Raw genomic sequence first — 17,580 nt, 5'->3', positions numbered from 1 at the left:
TTGTGTATAGTATAGTACTGCCATGACGTTTGTTTCTGGAATATAAATGGTACAATACATACAGACTTAGCTTTAACTTATTTAATCTAATTACCAATTGTGTGTTTTATAAATGGATTACAGCAGCACAGTGAAGCTTTGTTATTGGGTGTACCATTCCCATGGAAACTATCCAGGTGGCCAGTTATTGTAATTATGGTCTTTTCTATGTGTGTAGGTTGGTAGTGCGATGGGTGGTTGGCATTTGGCATAAGGGGAGTAAAACGGGCACTTGTAGTCTTGGAGTCCATATGATGTGTCTGAATGGGGTATCCATCATGTTACACTGCAGCATGGTAACTCGGTGGGCACGCACTCTACTCTTTACACTATGTAATGTCTGAACTGGTACAAGCAGCCACATACATGTTACTATATAAGTACAATAATCTTGAATCCGACCTTTAACCCTGTTTCACCTCACCTCCGCTGCCTCAGGTCACAAATATTATATGTCTTTATCTGTTGTAAATGAGGCAGGCTCTGTCGTTGGTCAAATTGGATGGGAATTGAAAGATTTGTAATATCTTTCAGAGAAGTACTTCCTGTAAATTCACCAACTACAAGACTGCCACCTGACTCATAATTGTTAAATAACAGTTTTTCAAACTTCTTTGAAATTGAAGTACTGCCAAAAGTGGCAGTTAATCCATAATAAAACAACAGGCTTATATATGACAGTTAAAAATTTACAGTCAAATAGGACCAATTCTATTTATATTTCTGAGCAGATCTTATTGCATTCTTCATTCTTCACAGAGTATATGACACTTTAGATGTACATAACATTTGTATGGCAGCATATTATGTTTTCAATGTAATTTCATATTTACATAAATTGAACATTGTCATTCTGTTAACTGTTTGAATGCCTATCAAATGTGCCCCCAAAGGCAATGAATACGACCATTGCATAACTCTGCTGTTATACTTAAACTCCTTTCAATATTTTATTGAGGTCTCATCATTGTTATAATAAAGTCTATGCACTACCACGCTTTGTGAACATCTACCATCTGTTTCACTTTGTGCCTCATCATGAAATAGGGTAATGCTCATGTTATAACCTTAAGTTGCTGTTCACATCTTTATTAATCTCAGCTATGGCAAAAAAGGTCTTTATGTCAATCACTGTCAAATAGTCAATAGAAGGGAAAGTGATAGACTGCCACACAGAATTTTATAATATGGCAAAAGAAGAAAAAAAGAAGAATATCATTCACACTGTCATTAATATAAGCAAGCAGCTGGATAACCATGACTTGATATTTATGCCAGGCTCAACTCAGTATGTGGCGTCTCTTATAAATGAAAAACTCAAGACAGTAGATGGATATACATGTACTTGGTTTGAACAACTCTGGAATGATACATCAAATCCTCAGCATGGAAATATGCTACTCAGCTACCATATGTTTAAAAAAAAGATCTTGTCCCTGAACTTAACTTGCAAACTTTTATGTCCATGAATCTCAGAAAATATCTCCCCAGACTATGTTTGGAAGTCTCACCCTACACGTTGAGATAGGTCGGCACAATGCACCCCCATCCCTTAGAGCTCAGAACTTGTTATTTGTGTAAGAAACAGGAAAATGAAGTTCATTTCCTTAATTGACCCATGAAGATGTAGAACAGGTCTTCAGCAACCCATGCTTGCCGTAAAGGCGACTATGCTTGTCATAACAGGCGACTAAAGGTATCGGGTTGTCAGGCTAGCTGACTTGGTTAATGCATGTCCTCGATCCCAATTGCATGGATCGATGTTCATGATGTCAATCACTGGATTGTCTGGTCCAGACATGATTATTTACAGACTGCCGTCATATAGCTGGAATATTGCTGAGTGCAGTGTTGAACAACCAACCAACAAACAAACAAAACAGAGGGTAATTTTTATAACGACCTAAGATACAGCATTAATTTATCTTGTTACTGTTCTAAAGTGCGTAACCCACATTTATTTTTTTTACTGTTTTCTGAAAATAATCCTAAGTGCATGAAATTATTTCAAATGCATTGCTTCTATAATAACAAACATGTTTTTAAGACGACAATTATTGATACTTGCATTGTTTATTGTCCTACATCAATTTATGACGATTATATCATTGTAAATAGTATTTTACCCTGCAAAATGTCATCAATATGTAGTGTCTCATCAGCCAAAATATGGTTCGATGTTTAACATGTTTAACTATATCTGTATGTCTGTCTGCCTGTCCTATTGTTTGGCCATATGAATCATAGGATTTTAAAATAAACTGCTTGGGGTTATGGAAAGATAATATTTCCATTTTCTTCTTTCTTCTTTGTAATGTCTATATTCTAAATATCATGAATATACATTACGTAAACTCACAGATACAGTTCCACAATTTAAAAGAGCAAATGTCCTCACAAACTTACTTCATTTTCAACAGTTGTCTTTTAGCATACTGTAAATATTGAAATTAATGCATCTCCAAATCCCCCCCCCCCATCCCCAGTGAAATGAAACATATCCTTACCTTATTCCAACCAGTCAAACAGCGAATATACTAGTAACTGCTTATTGGCACTGAGGAGAGCACTTCCATAAAAACAACAGTGTTTTCCTAAAAACAACACACAGTTTTTATGTATATTCCTGTTGACTGGCATTAAGGAAGTTCAAAGGCAATAATATAATTGAACCAACAACTGTTCACTGATTGGACTGCAGAGAAGGTGTCAACAAACTTGAGGCATGTGACAAAGGCTGAGGAGTGAGGTGGAGCCTATCGGTGCGCGTTAGGTCGTGCAGTCCCTAGACGGAGTGTCTGTCTGGGTGGCGTCCGTCTTTGACTGCTGGAGTGGTCAGTGATGCCTAGTTGGACACAAGTGGGTAAAACTCTTGACCCAAGCAATGATAACTCAACGGATGCCTATTGTGTAATTCCTGTTTCTTTTAATAACAATTTTATGTATTTGAAAATTCTGCTCAAAAACTTGTGTTTGTGTTTATATTCAAGTTGGTATTTCACCTATCATCATATTTTCAAGTTTCATCAATGCAAACAAATTCACGTTAATTTTAACATTTACAGTATATAACTTTATCATTGAATCTGTACTCTAAGTCTATTTTGAGCTTAACTTTCTTTACCATTTTTCACAATACACTGGCTTTTTTGCTGTTTTGCTGTGGTAATAAGTTTATCATAAATATGCCATACACTTGTGTTGACACTTTGGTTATTAATATTCAATGTTTCTCTCTTATTATTATTTTCGATGATTCAGGAATATTTTGCATAATTTGATTATATTCTAATATTATTCAATTATATACAAATGTTGTTAGTGCTAAACAGACTAACTGCTTATTCTATTATTGTTCAAGTTTATACTCTTCATTATTAAGCTTTATTCCATTAATTCGATCATTAATTCGAGAACATGCTACCAAGAAGAAGAGATAAGGTGACACTGGATCACCTACACAACCTCTATTATTTGGCAAAAGAAACATATATTTGAGTATATTAGCCCTTAGGTCGTATTTTTCCAAAAAAACTATAGTGAATGGTTTGGAGACAGTATGAAAAGTCTTTTCAAAATCAGTGAAAAATAATAAGCCTGGCCTGTCTAATTGATTTCATATATATATAATATAACACATTAGTCTCTCATGTTCACTTATACAGGAATGCATGCAGTTTGATTGGAATGAATTGTTATGCCAAATGTTGTTTTTTCAATTGTGTTGATTTCATATGTCCTAAGCATTTATTTAAAGTTAGGTATTGAAATTGGCAGTCAAAATTTATACCCATATACCCACATCTGTTTATAAATATTTAAAGAAATCAACAGAAAATGGGTATTTAGGAAAGTTCATGCATTTCAATGGTTATTTTTCAAACTGTCAGCAATTGAATTACTCAGTCTTGTTGTCAGGTGGTGGGGTTGCTTGAAAACTTGGGTTTGATTCCTCACATGGGTACCATGTGTGAATCTCATTTAGTGTGTCCCCTGCTGTTATATTGCTAGAATATTGCTAAAAGTGGAGTAAAACTCACTCACTTACCCAGTATTGGTGTCTTGACTTTGGCTTATATTTTGCTAGTTTCACCGTGAGGTTCATCATTGGATGAGTATAGTTGCTCATTAATTCCCATGTTTCCCCATCAGTGTTTCCCCATCAGTGTTTCTCCATCAGTGTTTCCCCATCAGTGTTTCCCCATCAGTGTTTCTCCATCAGTGTTTCTCCATCAGTGTTTCCCCATCAGTGTTTCCCCATCAGTGTTTCCCCATCAGTGTTTCTCCATCAGTGTTTCCCATCAGTGTTTCTCCATCAGTGTTTCCCCATCAGTGTTTCCCCATCAGTGTTTCTCCATCAGTGTTTCCCGATCAGTGTTTCCCGATCAGTGTTTCTCCATCAGTGTTTACCCATCAGTGTTTACCCATCAGTGTTTACCCATCAGTGTTTCTCATCACCAAAAGTGTGCCAAAAAACCTATGATTGTTGGGTTGGGATCCTGGTGTTCTCTCTGATTATGTTCCTTAGTTTGTCAGCACTTTTGTGTTCATGGGTTTCATGCCGTGATATAACTGGAATACTGTTCAAAGTGGCATTAAACCCAACTCATTCCACTTTATCTCGCTCATTTGGTACTTGGTGATAATGTGGCTGTTAAATGTGTTTTGTAATATAGTGAAACATTGCTCTCAGTCACTCAGTCACTCTTATTAAAATGAACTGTTGCATGAAGCAATAGAATTAAAATTTACTTTCAATGTTATAAGTAATAACTATACTGATAGAAAGATGCAAGGGAATTCCTGATATATGAAATATAGTATGGTTATGCTTTAACTGTTTTGGAAATGTTGCATATGCATATTTACATTTCTTTTTCTTAAACACAGAAGTAAACATTTCTCTGAATATTGTTATGAATTCCCTTTACAATTTTTCTGTTAGTATATTATTGTAAGGGAACTGAATCACCCTGTGTTAGCCTATCCCATTCACCTGTAATGGTGTCAGCATTTCACAGATGAATGGGATAGTTTCCAGGCCAGGCCGCGTGGAGGCCCAGGGTATCTGGCCCCAAAAAACAGTTTAAAAAAAACAATACCTTAGTAAAGTCTTACTGTTTCTTCTATAGATCATTAATGTGCCATATTGATTACAACAGCAACATATACCCCAAAAGTATTAGTGTGAAATTTTCTTCACTGTCATGTTATCCTGACTTTCTGGCATCTGTTGTGGGTAGAGGGCTTCTGTGAGGGTATTGGTTGTCATGTTATCCTGACTTAGTTGAGGGCTGCTGCGAGGGTCATGGTTGTCATGTCATCCTGACTTTGTGGCATCTGTTCTGGGTTTAGGGCTGCTGTGAGGGTCTTGGATGTCATGTTATCCTGACTTAGTTGAGGGCTGCTGTGAGGGTCTTGGTTGTCATGTTATCCTGACTGGGTTGAGGGCTGCTGTGAGGGTCTTGGTTGTCATGTTATCCTGACTTTCTGGCATCTGTTCTAGGTTTAGGGCTGCTGTGAGGGTCTTGGATGTCATGTTATCCTGACTTAGTTGAGGGCTGCTGTGAGGGTCTTGGTTGTCATGTTATCCTGACTTTCTGGCATCTGTTGTGGGTAGAGGGCTTCTGTGAGGGTATTGGTTGTCATGTTATCCTGACTTAGTTGAGGGCTGCTGCGAGGGTCATGGTTGTCATGTCATCCTGACTTTGTGGCATCTGTTCTGGGTTTAGGGCTGCTGTGAGGGTCTTGGATGTCATGTTATCCTGACTTAGTTGAGGGCTGCTGTGAGGGTCTTGGTTGTCATGTTATCCTGACTTTCTGGCATCTGTTGTGGGTAGAGGGCTTCTGTGAGGGTATTGGTTGTCATGTTATCCTGACTTAGTTGAGGGCTGCTGCGAGGGTCATGGTTGTCATGTCATCCTGACTTTGTGGCATCTGTTCTGGGTTTAGGGCTGCTGTGAGGGTCTTGGATGTCATGTTATCCTGACTTAGTTGAGGGCTGCTGTGAGGGTCTTGGTTGTCATGTTATCCTGACTGGGTTGAGGGCTGCTGTGAGGGTCTTGGTTGTCATGTTATCCTGACTTTCTGGCATCTGTTCTAGGTTTAGGGCTGCTGTGAGGGTCTTGGATGTCATGTTATCCTGACTTAGTTGAGGGCTGCTGTGAGGGTCTTGGTTGTCATGTTATCCTGACTTTCTGGCATCTGTTCTAGGTTTAGGGCTGCTGTGAGGGTCTTGGTTGTCATGTTATCCTGACTGGGTTGAGGGCTGCTGTGAGGGTCTTGATTGTCATGTTATCCTGACTTTCTGGCATCTGTTGTGGGTAGAGGGCTTCTGTGATGGTCTTGGTTGTCATGTTATCCTGACTTTCTGGCACCTGTTGTGGGTAGAGGGCTTCTGTGAGGGTCTTGATTGTCATGTTATCCTGACTTAGTTGAGGGCTTCTGTAAGGGTCTTGATTGTCATGTTATCCTGACTTTCTGGCATCTGTTCTGGGCTGAGGGCTGCTGTGAGGGTGTTGGTTGTCATGTTATCCTGACTGGGTTGAGGGCTGCTGTGAGGGTCTTGATTGTCATGTTATCCTGACTTTCTTGCATCTGTTGTGGGTAGAGGGCTTCTGTGATGGTCTTGGTTGTCATGTTATCCTGACTTTCTGGCATCTGTTGTGGGTAGAGGGCTTCTGTGAGGGTCTTGATTGTCATGTTATCCTGACTGGGTTGAGGGCTTCTGTGAGGGTTTTGATTGTCATGTTATCCTGACTGGGTTGAGGGCTGCTGTGAGGGTCTTGGTTGTCATGTTATCCTGACTGGGTTGAGGGCTGCTGTGAGGGTCTTGGTTGTCATGTTATCCTGACTTTCTGGCATCTGTTCTGGGTAGAGGGCTGCTGTGAGGGTCTTGATTGTCATGTTATCCTGACTGAGTTGAGGGCTTCTGTGAGGGTCTTGATTGTCATGTTATCCTGACTGGGTTGAGGGCTTCTGTAAGGGTCTTGATTGTCATGTTATCCTGACTGGGTTGAGGGCTTCTGTAAGGGTCTTGATTGAAATGTTATCCTGACTTTCTGGCATCTGTTCTGGGTAGAGGGCTGCTGTGAGGGTCTTGATTGTCATGTTATCCTGACTGAGTTGAGGGCTTCTGTGAGGGTCTTGATTGTCATGTTATCCTGACTTTCTGGCATCTGTTCTAGGTTTAGGGCTGCTGTGAGGGTCTTGGTTGTCATGTTATCCTGACTGGGTTGAGGGCTGATGTGAGGGTCTTGATTGTCATGTTATCCTGACTTTCTGGCATCTGTTGTGGGTAGAGGGCTTCTGTGAGGGTCTTGATTGTCATGTTATCCTGACTGGGTTGAGGGCTGCTGTGAGGGTCTTGATTGTCATGTTATCCTGACTTTCTGGCATCTGTTCTGGGCTGAGGGCTGTTGTGAGGGTCTTGGTTGTCATATTATCCTGACTTTCTGGCATCTGTTCAGGGTTGAGGGCTGCTGTGAGGGTCTTGGTTGTCATGTTATCCTGACTTTCTGGCATCTGTTCTAGGTTTAGGGCTTCTGTGAGGGTTTTGATTGTCATGTTATCCTGACTTTGTGGCATCTGTTCTAGGTTTAGGGCTGCTGTGAGGGTCTTGGTTGTCATGTTATCCTGACTGGGTTGAGGGCTGCTGTGAGGGTCTTGGTTGTCATGTTATCCTGACTGGGTTGAGGGCTGCTGTGAGGGTCTTGGTTGTCATGTTATCCTGACTTTCTGGCATCTGTTCTGGGTAGAGGGCTGCTGTGAGGGTCTTGATTGTCATGTTATCCTGACTGAGTTGAGGGCTTCTGTGAGGGTTTTGATTGTCATGTTATCCTGACTGGGTTGAGGGCTGCTGTGAGGGTCTTGGTTGTCATGTTATCCTGACTGGGTTGAGGGCTGCTGTGAGGGTCTTGGTTGTCATGTTATCCTGACTTTCTGGCATCTGTTCTGGGTAGAGGGCTGCTGTGAGGGTCTTGATTGTCATGTTATCCTGACTGGGTTGAGGGCTTCTGTAAGGGTCTTGATTGTCATGTTATCCTGACTGGGTTGAGGGCTTCTGTAAGGGTCTTGATTGTCATGTTATCCTGACTTTCTGGCATCTGTTCTGGGCTGAGGGCTGCTGTGAGGGTCTTGGTTGTCGTATTATCCTGACTTTCTGGCATCTGTTCTAGGTTTAGGGCTTCTGTGAGGGTCTTGGTTGTCATGTTATCCTGACTTTCTGGCATCTGTTCTAGGTTTAGGGCTGCTGTGAGGGTCTTGGTTGTCATGTTATCCTGACTGGGTTGAGGGCTGATGTGAGGGTCTTGATTGTCATGTTATCCTGACTTTCTGGCATCTGTTGTGGGCAGAGGGCTTCTGTGAGGGTCTTGATTGTCATGTTATCCTGACTGGGTTGAGGGCTGCTGTGAGGGTCTTGGTTGTCATGTTATCCTGACTTTCTGGCATCTGTTCTGGGCTGAGGGCTGCTGTGAGGGTCTTGGTTGTCATATTATCCTGACTTTCTGGCATCTGTTCAGGGTTGAGGGCTGCTGTGAGGGTCTTGGTTGTCATGTTATCCTGACTTTCTGGCATCTGTTCTAGGTTTAGGGCTTCTGTGAGGGTTTTGATTGTCATGTTATCCTGACTTTGTGGCATCTGTTCTAGGTTTAGGGCTGCTGTGAGGGTCTTGGTTGTCATGTTATCCTGACTGGGTTAAGGGCTGCTGTGATGGTCTTGGTTGTCATGTTATCCTGACTTTCTGGCATCTGTTCTGGGTTGAGGGCTTCTGTGAGGGTCTTGGTTGTCATGTTATCCTGACTTTCTGGCAGAAGGCCTTCTGTGAGGGTCTTGATTGTCATGTTATCCTGACTTTCTGGCATCTGTTGTGGGTAGAGGGCTTCTGTGAGGGTCTTGATTGTCATGTAATCCTGATTTTCTGGCATCTGTTCTGGGTTGAAGGCTTCTGTGAGGGTCTTGGTTGTCATGTTATCCTGACTGGGTTGAGGGCTTCTGTGAGGGTCTTGGTTGTCATGTTATCCTGACTTTCTGGCATTTGTTCTAGGTTTAGGGCTTCTCTGAGGGTCTTGGTTGTCATGTTATCCTGACTTAGTTGAGGGCTGCTGTGAGGGTCTTGATTGTCATGTTATCCTGACTGGGTTGAGGGCTGCTGTGAGGGTCTTGATTGTCATGTAATCCTAACTGGTTTGAGGGCTGCTGTGAAGGTCTTGGTTGTCATGTTATCCTGACATTCTGGCATCTGTTCTAGGTCGAGTGTTGTGGAGAGTTACGGTTCATTTCAGCTTCTTTTCTTGACTTTGTTAAATATGTTTGTTTAGAAATATGGTACTTTTGAATTTATAACTTGCATAATGTCTATGCCATTTTGTTCCAAATGTTGTATATGGTCATCTGTTAATATTAGGGTTGGATCAATTACTAGCCTACTAAGTGTGAAATTTTGTTTTAGTTTTGCATCCTTGGCATTTCTTTATGCGACCATTTAAAGCGATCAACTGGAAGTTGTTCTCTGTGTGCCCACCAAACCTAGTTTGATATCTGTGAGGATTATTCATTGATGATTTGTTTGGTTGTGTGCCTTTTCTCAGAACTACACTTGAAGTTGGTGATCTATTGCCCACATAGTCTTCATCTACCTGGCACACTTTGCACACAAAGGTTTCCTTTTGCAGTGTTCTAAATGATGCATTGCTGCCAGAGCATTCAAAGTGATACCAATACCTGCAGCTCTCACACTGCACCTGCAACATGTGCAATACAAAATTGTTATTTCTATTGTTTGTTATTTCATTTCAGTTGGTTTTTTTCCTCACAGTCAAACATATCATTATTCATGCTTATATTTTTCGTTGTGCTACTTTATAAGCTTGCTAAAACATGTTCACTTATGTGATTCATTTAATCATTATTTCCTGTAGGGCTGGGACGAGTCCAAATTTACTACCCGGGTACCCACCCCCCTATTATCCGACCCTACCCGGCTGCCCGCTGTAGGCCTCAAGAGATTGGCACAAAATGTCCGATTGGGAAACGTTTGACCATACACATGTCACCATGCATTTAGATACACGTATAAACTGATCTGGTCATGCATACACTGAAGTTGACTGAAGTTTTATCTTTATGCAAACATATAGAGCCAGAAGGTATGTTTACATATATAGTCAGAAAGAAATGTGACTATTTGTCACTTATAGTGTAACCATAGAGTTCTAGATAAGTTTTGCCATTAAACGATATATATATATAATTATGTGACTAAACTCGGGTCCGGGTAGTCCCGTGGGTACCCGGGTCCTACTCAGTACCCAGCCGACCTGAGTACCCGAGTTACCCGTCCCAGCCCTAATTTCCTGAGTACTTTGTGTTGTAACTGGTCAAGAATTCTTACCCAATCTTGTTCCCTCTGTTTGGTTCCTTGTGTTGTCTTGACACATTTGCCAGTGGTATCCACTTGTGTATGCATTGAGCAGCCTCTACAGATGTCAGCCATTGCTGGTAAATCTGAAACAGTACATTCTCATGTTCCAATTTCTTTAGAAATATTCATTGCATTTAATTACTTTTCTTAATTTTTTCAATGGTGTACCTCCATGTCAGTGGTGTCATTACCTCACTCTATATTCTTAAGTGATAATGCCTATCAACCAGTTAACATTTATAGAGAGTATTATATGATATTTAATGTGTATTCCATCATTTCCGTCAGTTCTAGTGTAATGTCATTCTAACCTTATTTCGTAAGGAAGTAAACAAGGAAGTAAACAATGATGTCTGAATGATGTAAACCATATTCTGGTGTATGGGAAGTAATATTTGCCCTTGTGCACATGCAAATTTTATGAATTCTGTTATTTCTAACCCTTTGGGTTATAAAGAGTGGTATGTTTCTGTTTGCTCATGATTAGTTTCAGGAATCTGTACCTACCAGAGTTTTGCAGCAAATATGATGCTATGTGTGTCCTGAATTCATCTGTGTCAAATTGGGTGGACATGTTCTTCCCATCAAGAAGGAAGTCAACAAACTGAAATTTCAAGTTATCAGTAAGGGTAAACTAGCGTTTATCAGTTTGAATATTACTAACAAAAATTATGCATTGCCATTTCTCTATATTGAACAGCTTAAAAAAGGTTAATATCTGTTACTAAGGTCATTTAGCAGTAATTAGCTGTCAAGTATGTGTCCTACCTTCATCACAAATATTCCACAGCTTGTGGAATCTTGTTGCAATTGGTGATTTGCTGTTATTAGCCTCCATCGTTTCTTTAATATTTCCTTGTCGAGGAGGCCCTTTTCACTTCTCACTTGGAGTATTCTCCTCCAAGCTGACAAAATTGCTTCTTTACTTTTATAAGACGTATCTTCACCCAAAGGATTTAAGTATAAAATCTCATTTCTTTGTGGGAACACCACAAACATGTGCCAGTGCTTTCCTGTGACATATGGAGCAAGGATCATTTCTTTCAGAAGCAGATCCACCTGTTCAAGAAATAAATTCAGTCTTTTAAACATTATTCTTTGCTATGACCATCTTTTTTACTTATATATATATTCAATGTATTGATGAATGAGCAGGAAGATGTGTTCTTTCTGAAGTCAGTTTTGCTAAGTCAGTTATACACTCTTTAAATAGCAAGTCAACTGTAATCCCCCGCAGGTGTAGATAATGTTAGATGTACAGATATAACAGGCGTATATGTCACATGTACATAAGTCTTCTACATTAAATCTTGCTTCACATGTCCCTTGGAGGGAGTAGAATGTTTCACTGTTGTTAGAGGAAAGGATTTGTCATGAATTGTAATGCTCATATTTGCTCTGATTTTAGAACCATTACAAACTTTTGACAATCATTGTATTCCTTACATTCCTGAATAATGGTGGTTGTCCATGATTAAGAATAACATGTGTGGCAACAAGGCAATCCATCAGGTATACATCATCTCGATCTCGACATTTAGCCCCGCAGTATGCATTGAGTACCTGTAAAATTAGAAAGCAATGCATTCAAACTATAATACATGTGTTGCATTCACATAATTTATTACTGGATTGTCTGTTCCAGATGTGATTATTGATGGACAACTGTTATAAACAGAGTGCAGCATTGAAACAAGAAACAACCATTTTTGCTTTCATGCTTTCTGATATTTTGATGTAATTGAATGGTTAATGTTGCATTGAACACTGGTTCACCTATGTTATCATGGCAATGGTGTAATTGCTTTTCCTGTCAGTAAAGCCCAAACTAATATTCTTCCAAGAAAGCCATGTCTTAAGGGTCATGACAGACTAAGCATAATAATTTCGGGGAAGCTGCAACTTGGTATCAGTGACATGAACATCAGAATTACCAAAACAAAAAAGATATCAATAGATGTATCATATGCCAAATAATTAGTCCCTCATCAGATTTGAAAATAATTGGTTATTATGAACGTACCTCATCTGTAACTTCATGCCCTGGTTTCAGTGCTCCAAAGCTTCTTCCCGTCAGTTTATGTCCATCTACTACAGCCATCACAGCATTAGTGTTTGAGTGAAACCTCCATACAGACCCATAATCCAAAGGTATCGGCAGCTGAAACGCAAGTGAACGATAGCTGTCAGTTCTGTAATGTTAAAACTTCAAACTCGTTGGTGGAAGAGTAGACTTGGTTTTGGGGACAGGCTTGCTGAGGACTAGGGGGTTATTTCCCACCTACTCAATGTTGCCCACATTCATATGTGGTCGTCCATGGCAACGTAATGAATTTGGTGGTCACGTTCAGTTACTGTGTGTCATCGCGCCGCGATTGCATTTTTCTCAAATCAATCACTGGGTTGTGAGGTCAACATTAAGTTGTGTACAGGACACCATGATATAGCTAGCTGGATTCAAAGTGTGTATTCAAAACATCAAAAGTCAGTCCAACATTTGATTACATCTACCGGTACATATTCTGTTGTATTCGTAGCTCATTGACTTACAGGTTCACTCTGTCTCCTGTTGATCTGAAGTGTCCCCTCCCCTTGATTCTGTAATACAGGAATAGTATGTTTACAATAAGTTAATATTGAAACTTAATGAGAGCAACTGTACAAACAAGCAGGGTATTATGGTACAGATACGGCACATACGTTTTTGGTTGTGTGGTCATCTGTTGTTTGCTTTACAACTGTTTCTTTCCTCTTTCTCCCCACAAATTTTAACTCTGGCAAGTCATCGGAAACATCATCCTGCTCCTGCAATTGGTAACATAACAGGAATTTTCAGTATGCTACTTTTCCTCACAAAGTCCCAAACAAAACTCTTCATTTGGTTCCAATTAATACATTTTCAGTGACAGAATTTCTTCTATAAAGAATTTTATAGACATTCCAAATATGTGCACATGACATACCTCTGTGGATGTGTTCTGCTCTGATTCTGTCAGCAGGTCTATTACAGCCAGTTTCTTCCCTTCCTCAAATGTTGCTGTTGAAGTTGCCTAGGATCAGAGAATGAAGGTTTCATCTTTACTTTCATGGTATTACAGAGATTTATGACTTGATAGATACTTGTCAGTATTAAAAAGAGATGTAAGTAAATGTTTCGATAATATGTACCTAAAATGTACACAGTGCATGGATTCTACTAATAATACAAGACTGTTTGAAGAAACTTTTAGTATATTTTGTCTTCTCTCTTTATACTCACCATAAAACTTGCCATATCAGGTAGGTCATCTTCTGACTCTCCATGCTCCTGGAAGTGGTCAATTTTATTTAAGTATTCACACCTGTTTGATTGTCATTATTCATTGCAAACTTTAATTTATAATGCCACAGAATGTAGTCCAGCATGTGTATAAAAAGAAGATATCAGTTCTTGCGCCTAAGTTCAAGATGTGTGAACGTTTTTTCTCAAATCACATGCACGTGCACACACACACACGTCATATTTATAGTATTATTTGAAAGTACATGTAATGTTAAAACATCCATTCAGTATGAAACATGCATTGCTTAAACAGATGATTGCACATATGACTAAATGTATGTTTCTCTTTTTTTTAGTTCTGCTTTTCCTTTTCAATAGTTACCTTATTTTCTGTTTTTCTGGTAATATTTGAAAGCGATTTTGCCCTCTCTGCAAGTGAAATTGTGATCAATTACACATGGTTATTTGTTCACTTTATTTCTTCTTTAAAAAATCAATCATTTGTGTTGCAAAATGTATATCCTCCTTATAATCCTGAATGCACATTTAGAAATTTCACTTGTTCATGCACCTGATGAAAGTTTTTTTTGTGTTAATTTATTGATATTGTATTAATCATTGAGTCAATAGATTTAATACAAAACTTACGCATCATGTGTTTCTTCTTGTTGAGCAAATACTTTTTCTGTACTTTTGACTTAAGGAAATTTTTAGCTGCTGTTGGCATCTGCCTGTGTTTCCTCCTTTTCCTAAAACAGTTTCTATTTTGAACAGTTAGCTTTATCTTTTCTAGGGACTGGTTGGCCTCTGTTACTGTTTCCTGGCTGCTGCACCTCATCAGTAGATCCCTCAACTCCAACAACAACCTCACACTCGTTTGTTTCCTTTGGGCATTGCCAGTGTCATTTGCAGGCGCCTTCAATGTTGTGTCACTTTGCTCTGCACCAGTCATGTCAACAGCTGATGGAGAATCTTCTGAAGAGACTTTTGGAAATTTGACATTTATACCTGTTGGCAGTGATTTCCTACAGTCTTTGCTGACATGGAACATTTGGATGTCTCTGTATTGCTTGGGAAGGGCATCCCAAGGTAGTGTATTGTGATATAATGTTGCCAGAATATGCTTACATGGAAAGAAATATCTTCTAAAGTCTTGGCAAGAACAAAGATCTTTGTTTTCCCTATTTAAAACAACATTGTAATTGTTCACTTGGTAAGCAGATTCGCCTTTATGTATAGACTGAATCTGTGTCACCTCATTTAATCGCTTTCTGCAGTGGTCAAAGCATGTCAACTCTCTCCCATTCAAGAACCCTGGTACAGAACTCTTCAATGTCATCTTCATTCTGTCATTCTTTTCATAGTAACTGAAATGAAATTGTTTATTTGTAGAATATTTCTCAAGACTGTGTATGTGATAATTATCAGTTAACCTGTTTTTAGATTTAACTTAATTGTGTCATTTGTGCATGCAGTAATTTTGTTTTTGTATTTATTAATAATTTAAGTTTAAGTGCATGTAGCCCATGCTTATGTTTTGTTGAATATATTTAGTTTATACACATCCATCCACACTGCCTTACCTCAGGTAACAATATATGGGTTGTTCTTTGTTGTTGTCATTTTGCCTATATCCCAATATGCTTGCACTCTTATCAAAACAAATTTGCACTTCTATGAGGATGTAATATGCATCGATGAGTGTGAAATACCTTACTTAAAATGGACTATCCCATGGTTAGACATTGATAAAAAACAAATATTAATATAGTGTGACTCATAAAAAATATGTTGATTCATCCATTACAGTTTTTACAATATTTTGCTGTTTTTTAATGTAAAATTAGATCCATCAACAATATCCTGGCTAATACAAGAAGTGCATTTCCGGTCAACTAAAGGTGTATTACTCCACCTCCCACAATCGATTTGTAAATAAAGACAAGATGTTCTAAACAATAGCAATTATATGCATATCATGTACACGTTTTGTTTAAGTATGTAAATATGTTTCCAGTGTAGTGTTATCATCTATGACTTTATGAAATCTTGCCTTACCAGAAATTGCCCTATCAGAATTCCTTTTTTGAATAACATGATCTTCAAGGTGTGGTCTGGTAACCAATTTAATCCAATCAACTGATGTAGATAACATCCAAATTTTGAGGTTACTAGCTATACTGTATCAACATTAGCCACTTCTAATGTATATTGGTAAAGTAAAGTTATTCTACAAAGACTTCTGTTATAAACAAAATGTGACAATTTTCTTGTGATACCCAGACGTTTTCCTCCTATTTACTGTAAACTCCATATCTTATATACATTGGAGTGAATGGTTTAATGATAAATAAATGATAAATTCAGATTTTCCACTATAATAGGCTATTCGTAACCCCATAACTCTCATCTGTATGGGAATATTTTTGTATTAATTATGATACCGAGATCCTTGTATGCATTTACATTTTCTAAACATTCATAATATTTCTTTTTGCCTCAAAAAATAAGTATTAACACTTAACCACAATTATCTTCAGTTTCTAAACGTTACAGCGAATCCAGCAAGTAATTTCTGTAGGTCTTTCTTGTAGATTGTTAGTAATATGCTTACATCAGCATATATCAATCCACAACAAAACAAATAGTGTTGGCATACTGGGATGTAGGCATACTGGGAACAAACCTGATATCTAAAACCTACTGTTATCTGTTATCAAATTAACTTAAGTAGTAGATCTAGATTACCTCTGTTGTCTGCTCTTGTGGTGTTTCATTAAAAGTTGAATCAGCCCTGTTATGCTCATGTCTGCAGTATGTTTCTGCTCACTCTTCAACAGAGAATGGAGCCTCTCCACTCCATTAGTAGTTGTCAGTCCCACATGCTGGTTGAAAGGTCTGAAGGCCATAGCCCATGGCTGGAATTGTAATATTAGCGTTAAATATCACACACATTCACAGTTTATATTTATTTTATCTATTTGTGTACAAAAGAATTCAACTTTTATTGTACAAGATGTTAATAAAACAAATAATAACATTGCAGCCTTTCTGTTGACTGTAACATTTGATTATCAGAACAAAATTAAGAATCCTGGCACAGTCTCTCAGATGTTTTCTAGGAACTGATTTAAATATGATGCATCAAATATGCATCATGAAAATAAAGACCAGGAGTATTCTGGATTAAAATTGGATCATATATGCATTTCACTTCATGGAAATTCAGTGGCCAACAAGGTGTGGGACTTTCTTCACATAACAAATTGCATACACTTTGTATCATTTTACCCACATTTCTTATAGTGCATTCACCTTACATATATACCTTAGGTGAGCACAGCCAGAAGTGGTCCATATAGTTGATGAAATTCATGTAGTGCCCCCACTGAGTTCTCAGTTCCTGTACTTTAGTCCCATAGTCTGACTGATCCAGGCAGGACATAATGTCGGACAAACTGAATAACAGGCATGAAAACATACTGAAATTCTCAATTGAATATTCATATAAGTAAATTTGCAAACATTTTAGAAAGTAAGTAATTTCAATATGTTTGAAAGGAAACAGGAAGTTGTACCTAAAGACAAATAATATATACTGTTTAAGAAGTTCGAAATATCATAATATAATGTAATTTATAACTTTAAAGAACTTGCAACTTGCAGATAATGGGATACACTGTGATTTAAATTATGGACATTTTGTGAAATTATTTATAGTCGCCTCAGTCTTGGCTGCTGGGATCTTAACATATAAAAGTATAATAGACATATTTTGGATACTGAAATTAATTTCTGTTGATATCATACCGAAGATTCTTTACGTTTCCGTTTCATGTTTACAAATGACTTTAAT

At 38.5% G+C, this 17,580-nt stretch overlaps 1 protein-coding gene and 1 long non-coding RNA gene across 2 annotated transcripts; one reads left to right on the top strand and one right to left on the bottom strand.

Moving 5' to 3' along the window:
* Positions 1-6,564: 6,564 nt before the first annotated feature.
* On the bottom strand, positions 6,565-9,008 carry LOC139453703 (uncharacterized). Its single transcript, XM_071235178.1, has 3 exons — positions 8,733-9,008; positions 7,381-7,500; positions 6,565-6,699 (listed from the first exon to the last, which is right to left on the bottom strand). Exons 1-3 carry the CDS (start codon positions 9,006-9,008, stop codon positions 6,565-6,567), a joined length of 531 nt encoding a protein of 176 aa, XP_071091279.1.
* A 276-nt stretch (positions 9,009-9,284) lies between these two features.
* On the top strand, positions 9,285-17,337 carry LOC139454280 (uncharacterized). The gene is made up of 3 exons (XR_011652449.1): positions 9,285-11,085; positions 13,459-13,603; positions 14,518-17,337. It is a non-coding gene; the product is annotated as an uncharacterized lncRNA (long non-coding RNA).
* The last annotated feature ends 243 nt before the right edge of the window (positions 17,338-17,580 follow it).

Source organism: Haliotis cracherodii, unplaced genomic scaffold, assembly GCF_022045235.1.
Source record: "Haliotis cracherodii isolate W230 unplaced genomic scaffold, xgHalCrac1.p SCAF_10, whole genome shotgun sequence".
NCBI lineage: Eukaryota > Metazoa > Mollusca > Gastropoda > Lepetellida > Haliotidae > Haliotis > Haliotis cracherodii.
This window is presented reverse-complemented; position numbering and strand designations above follow the sequence as displayed.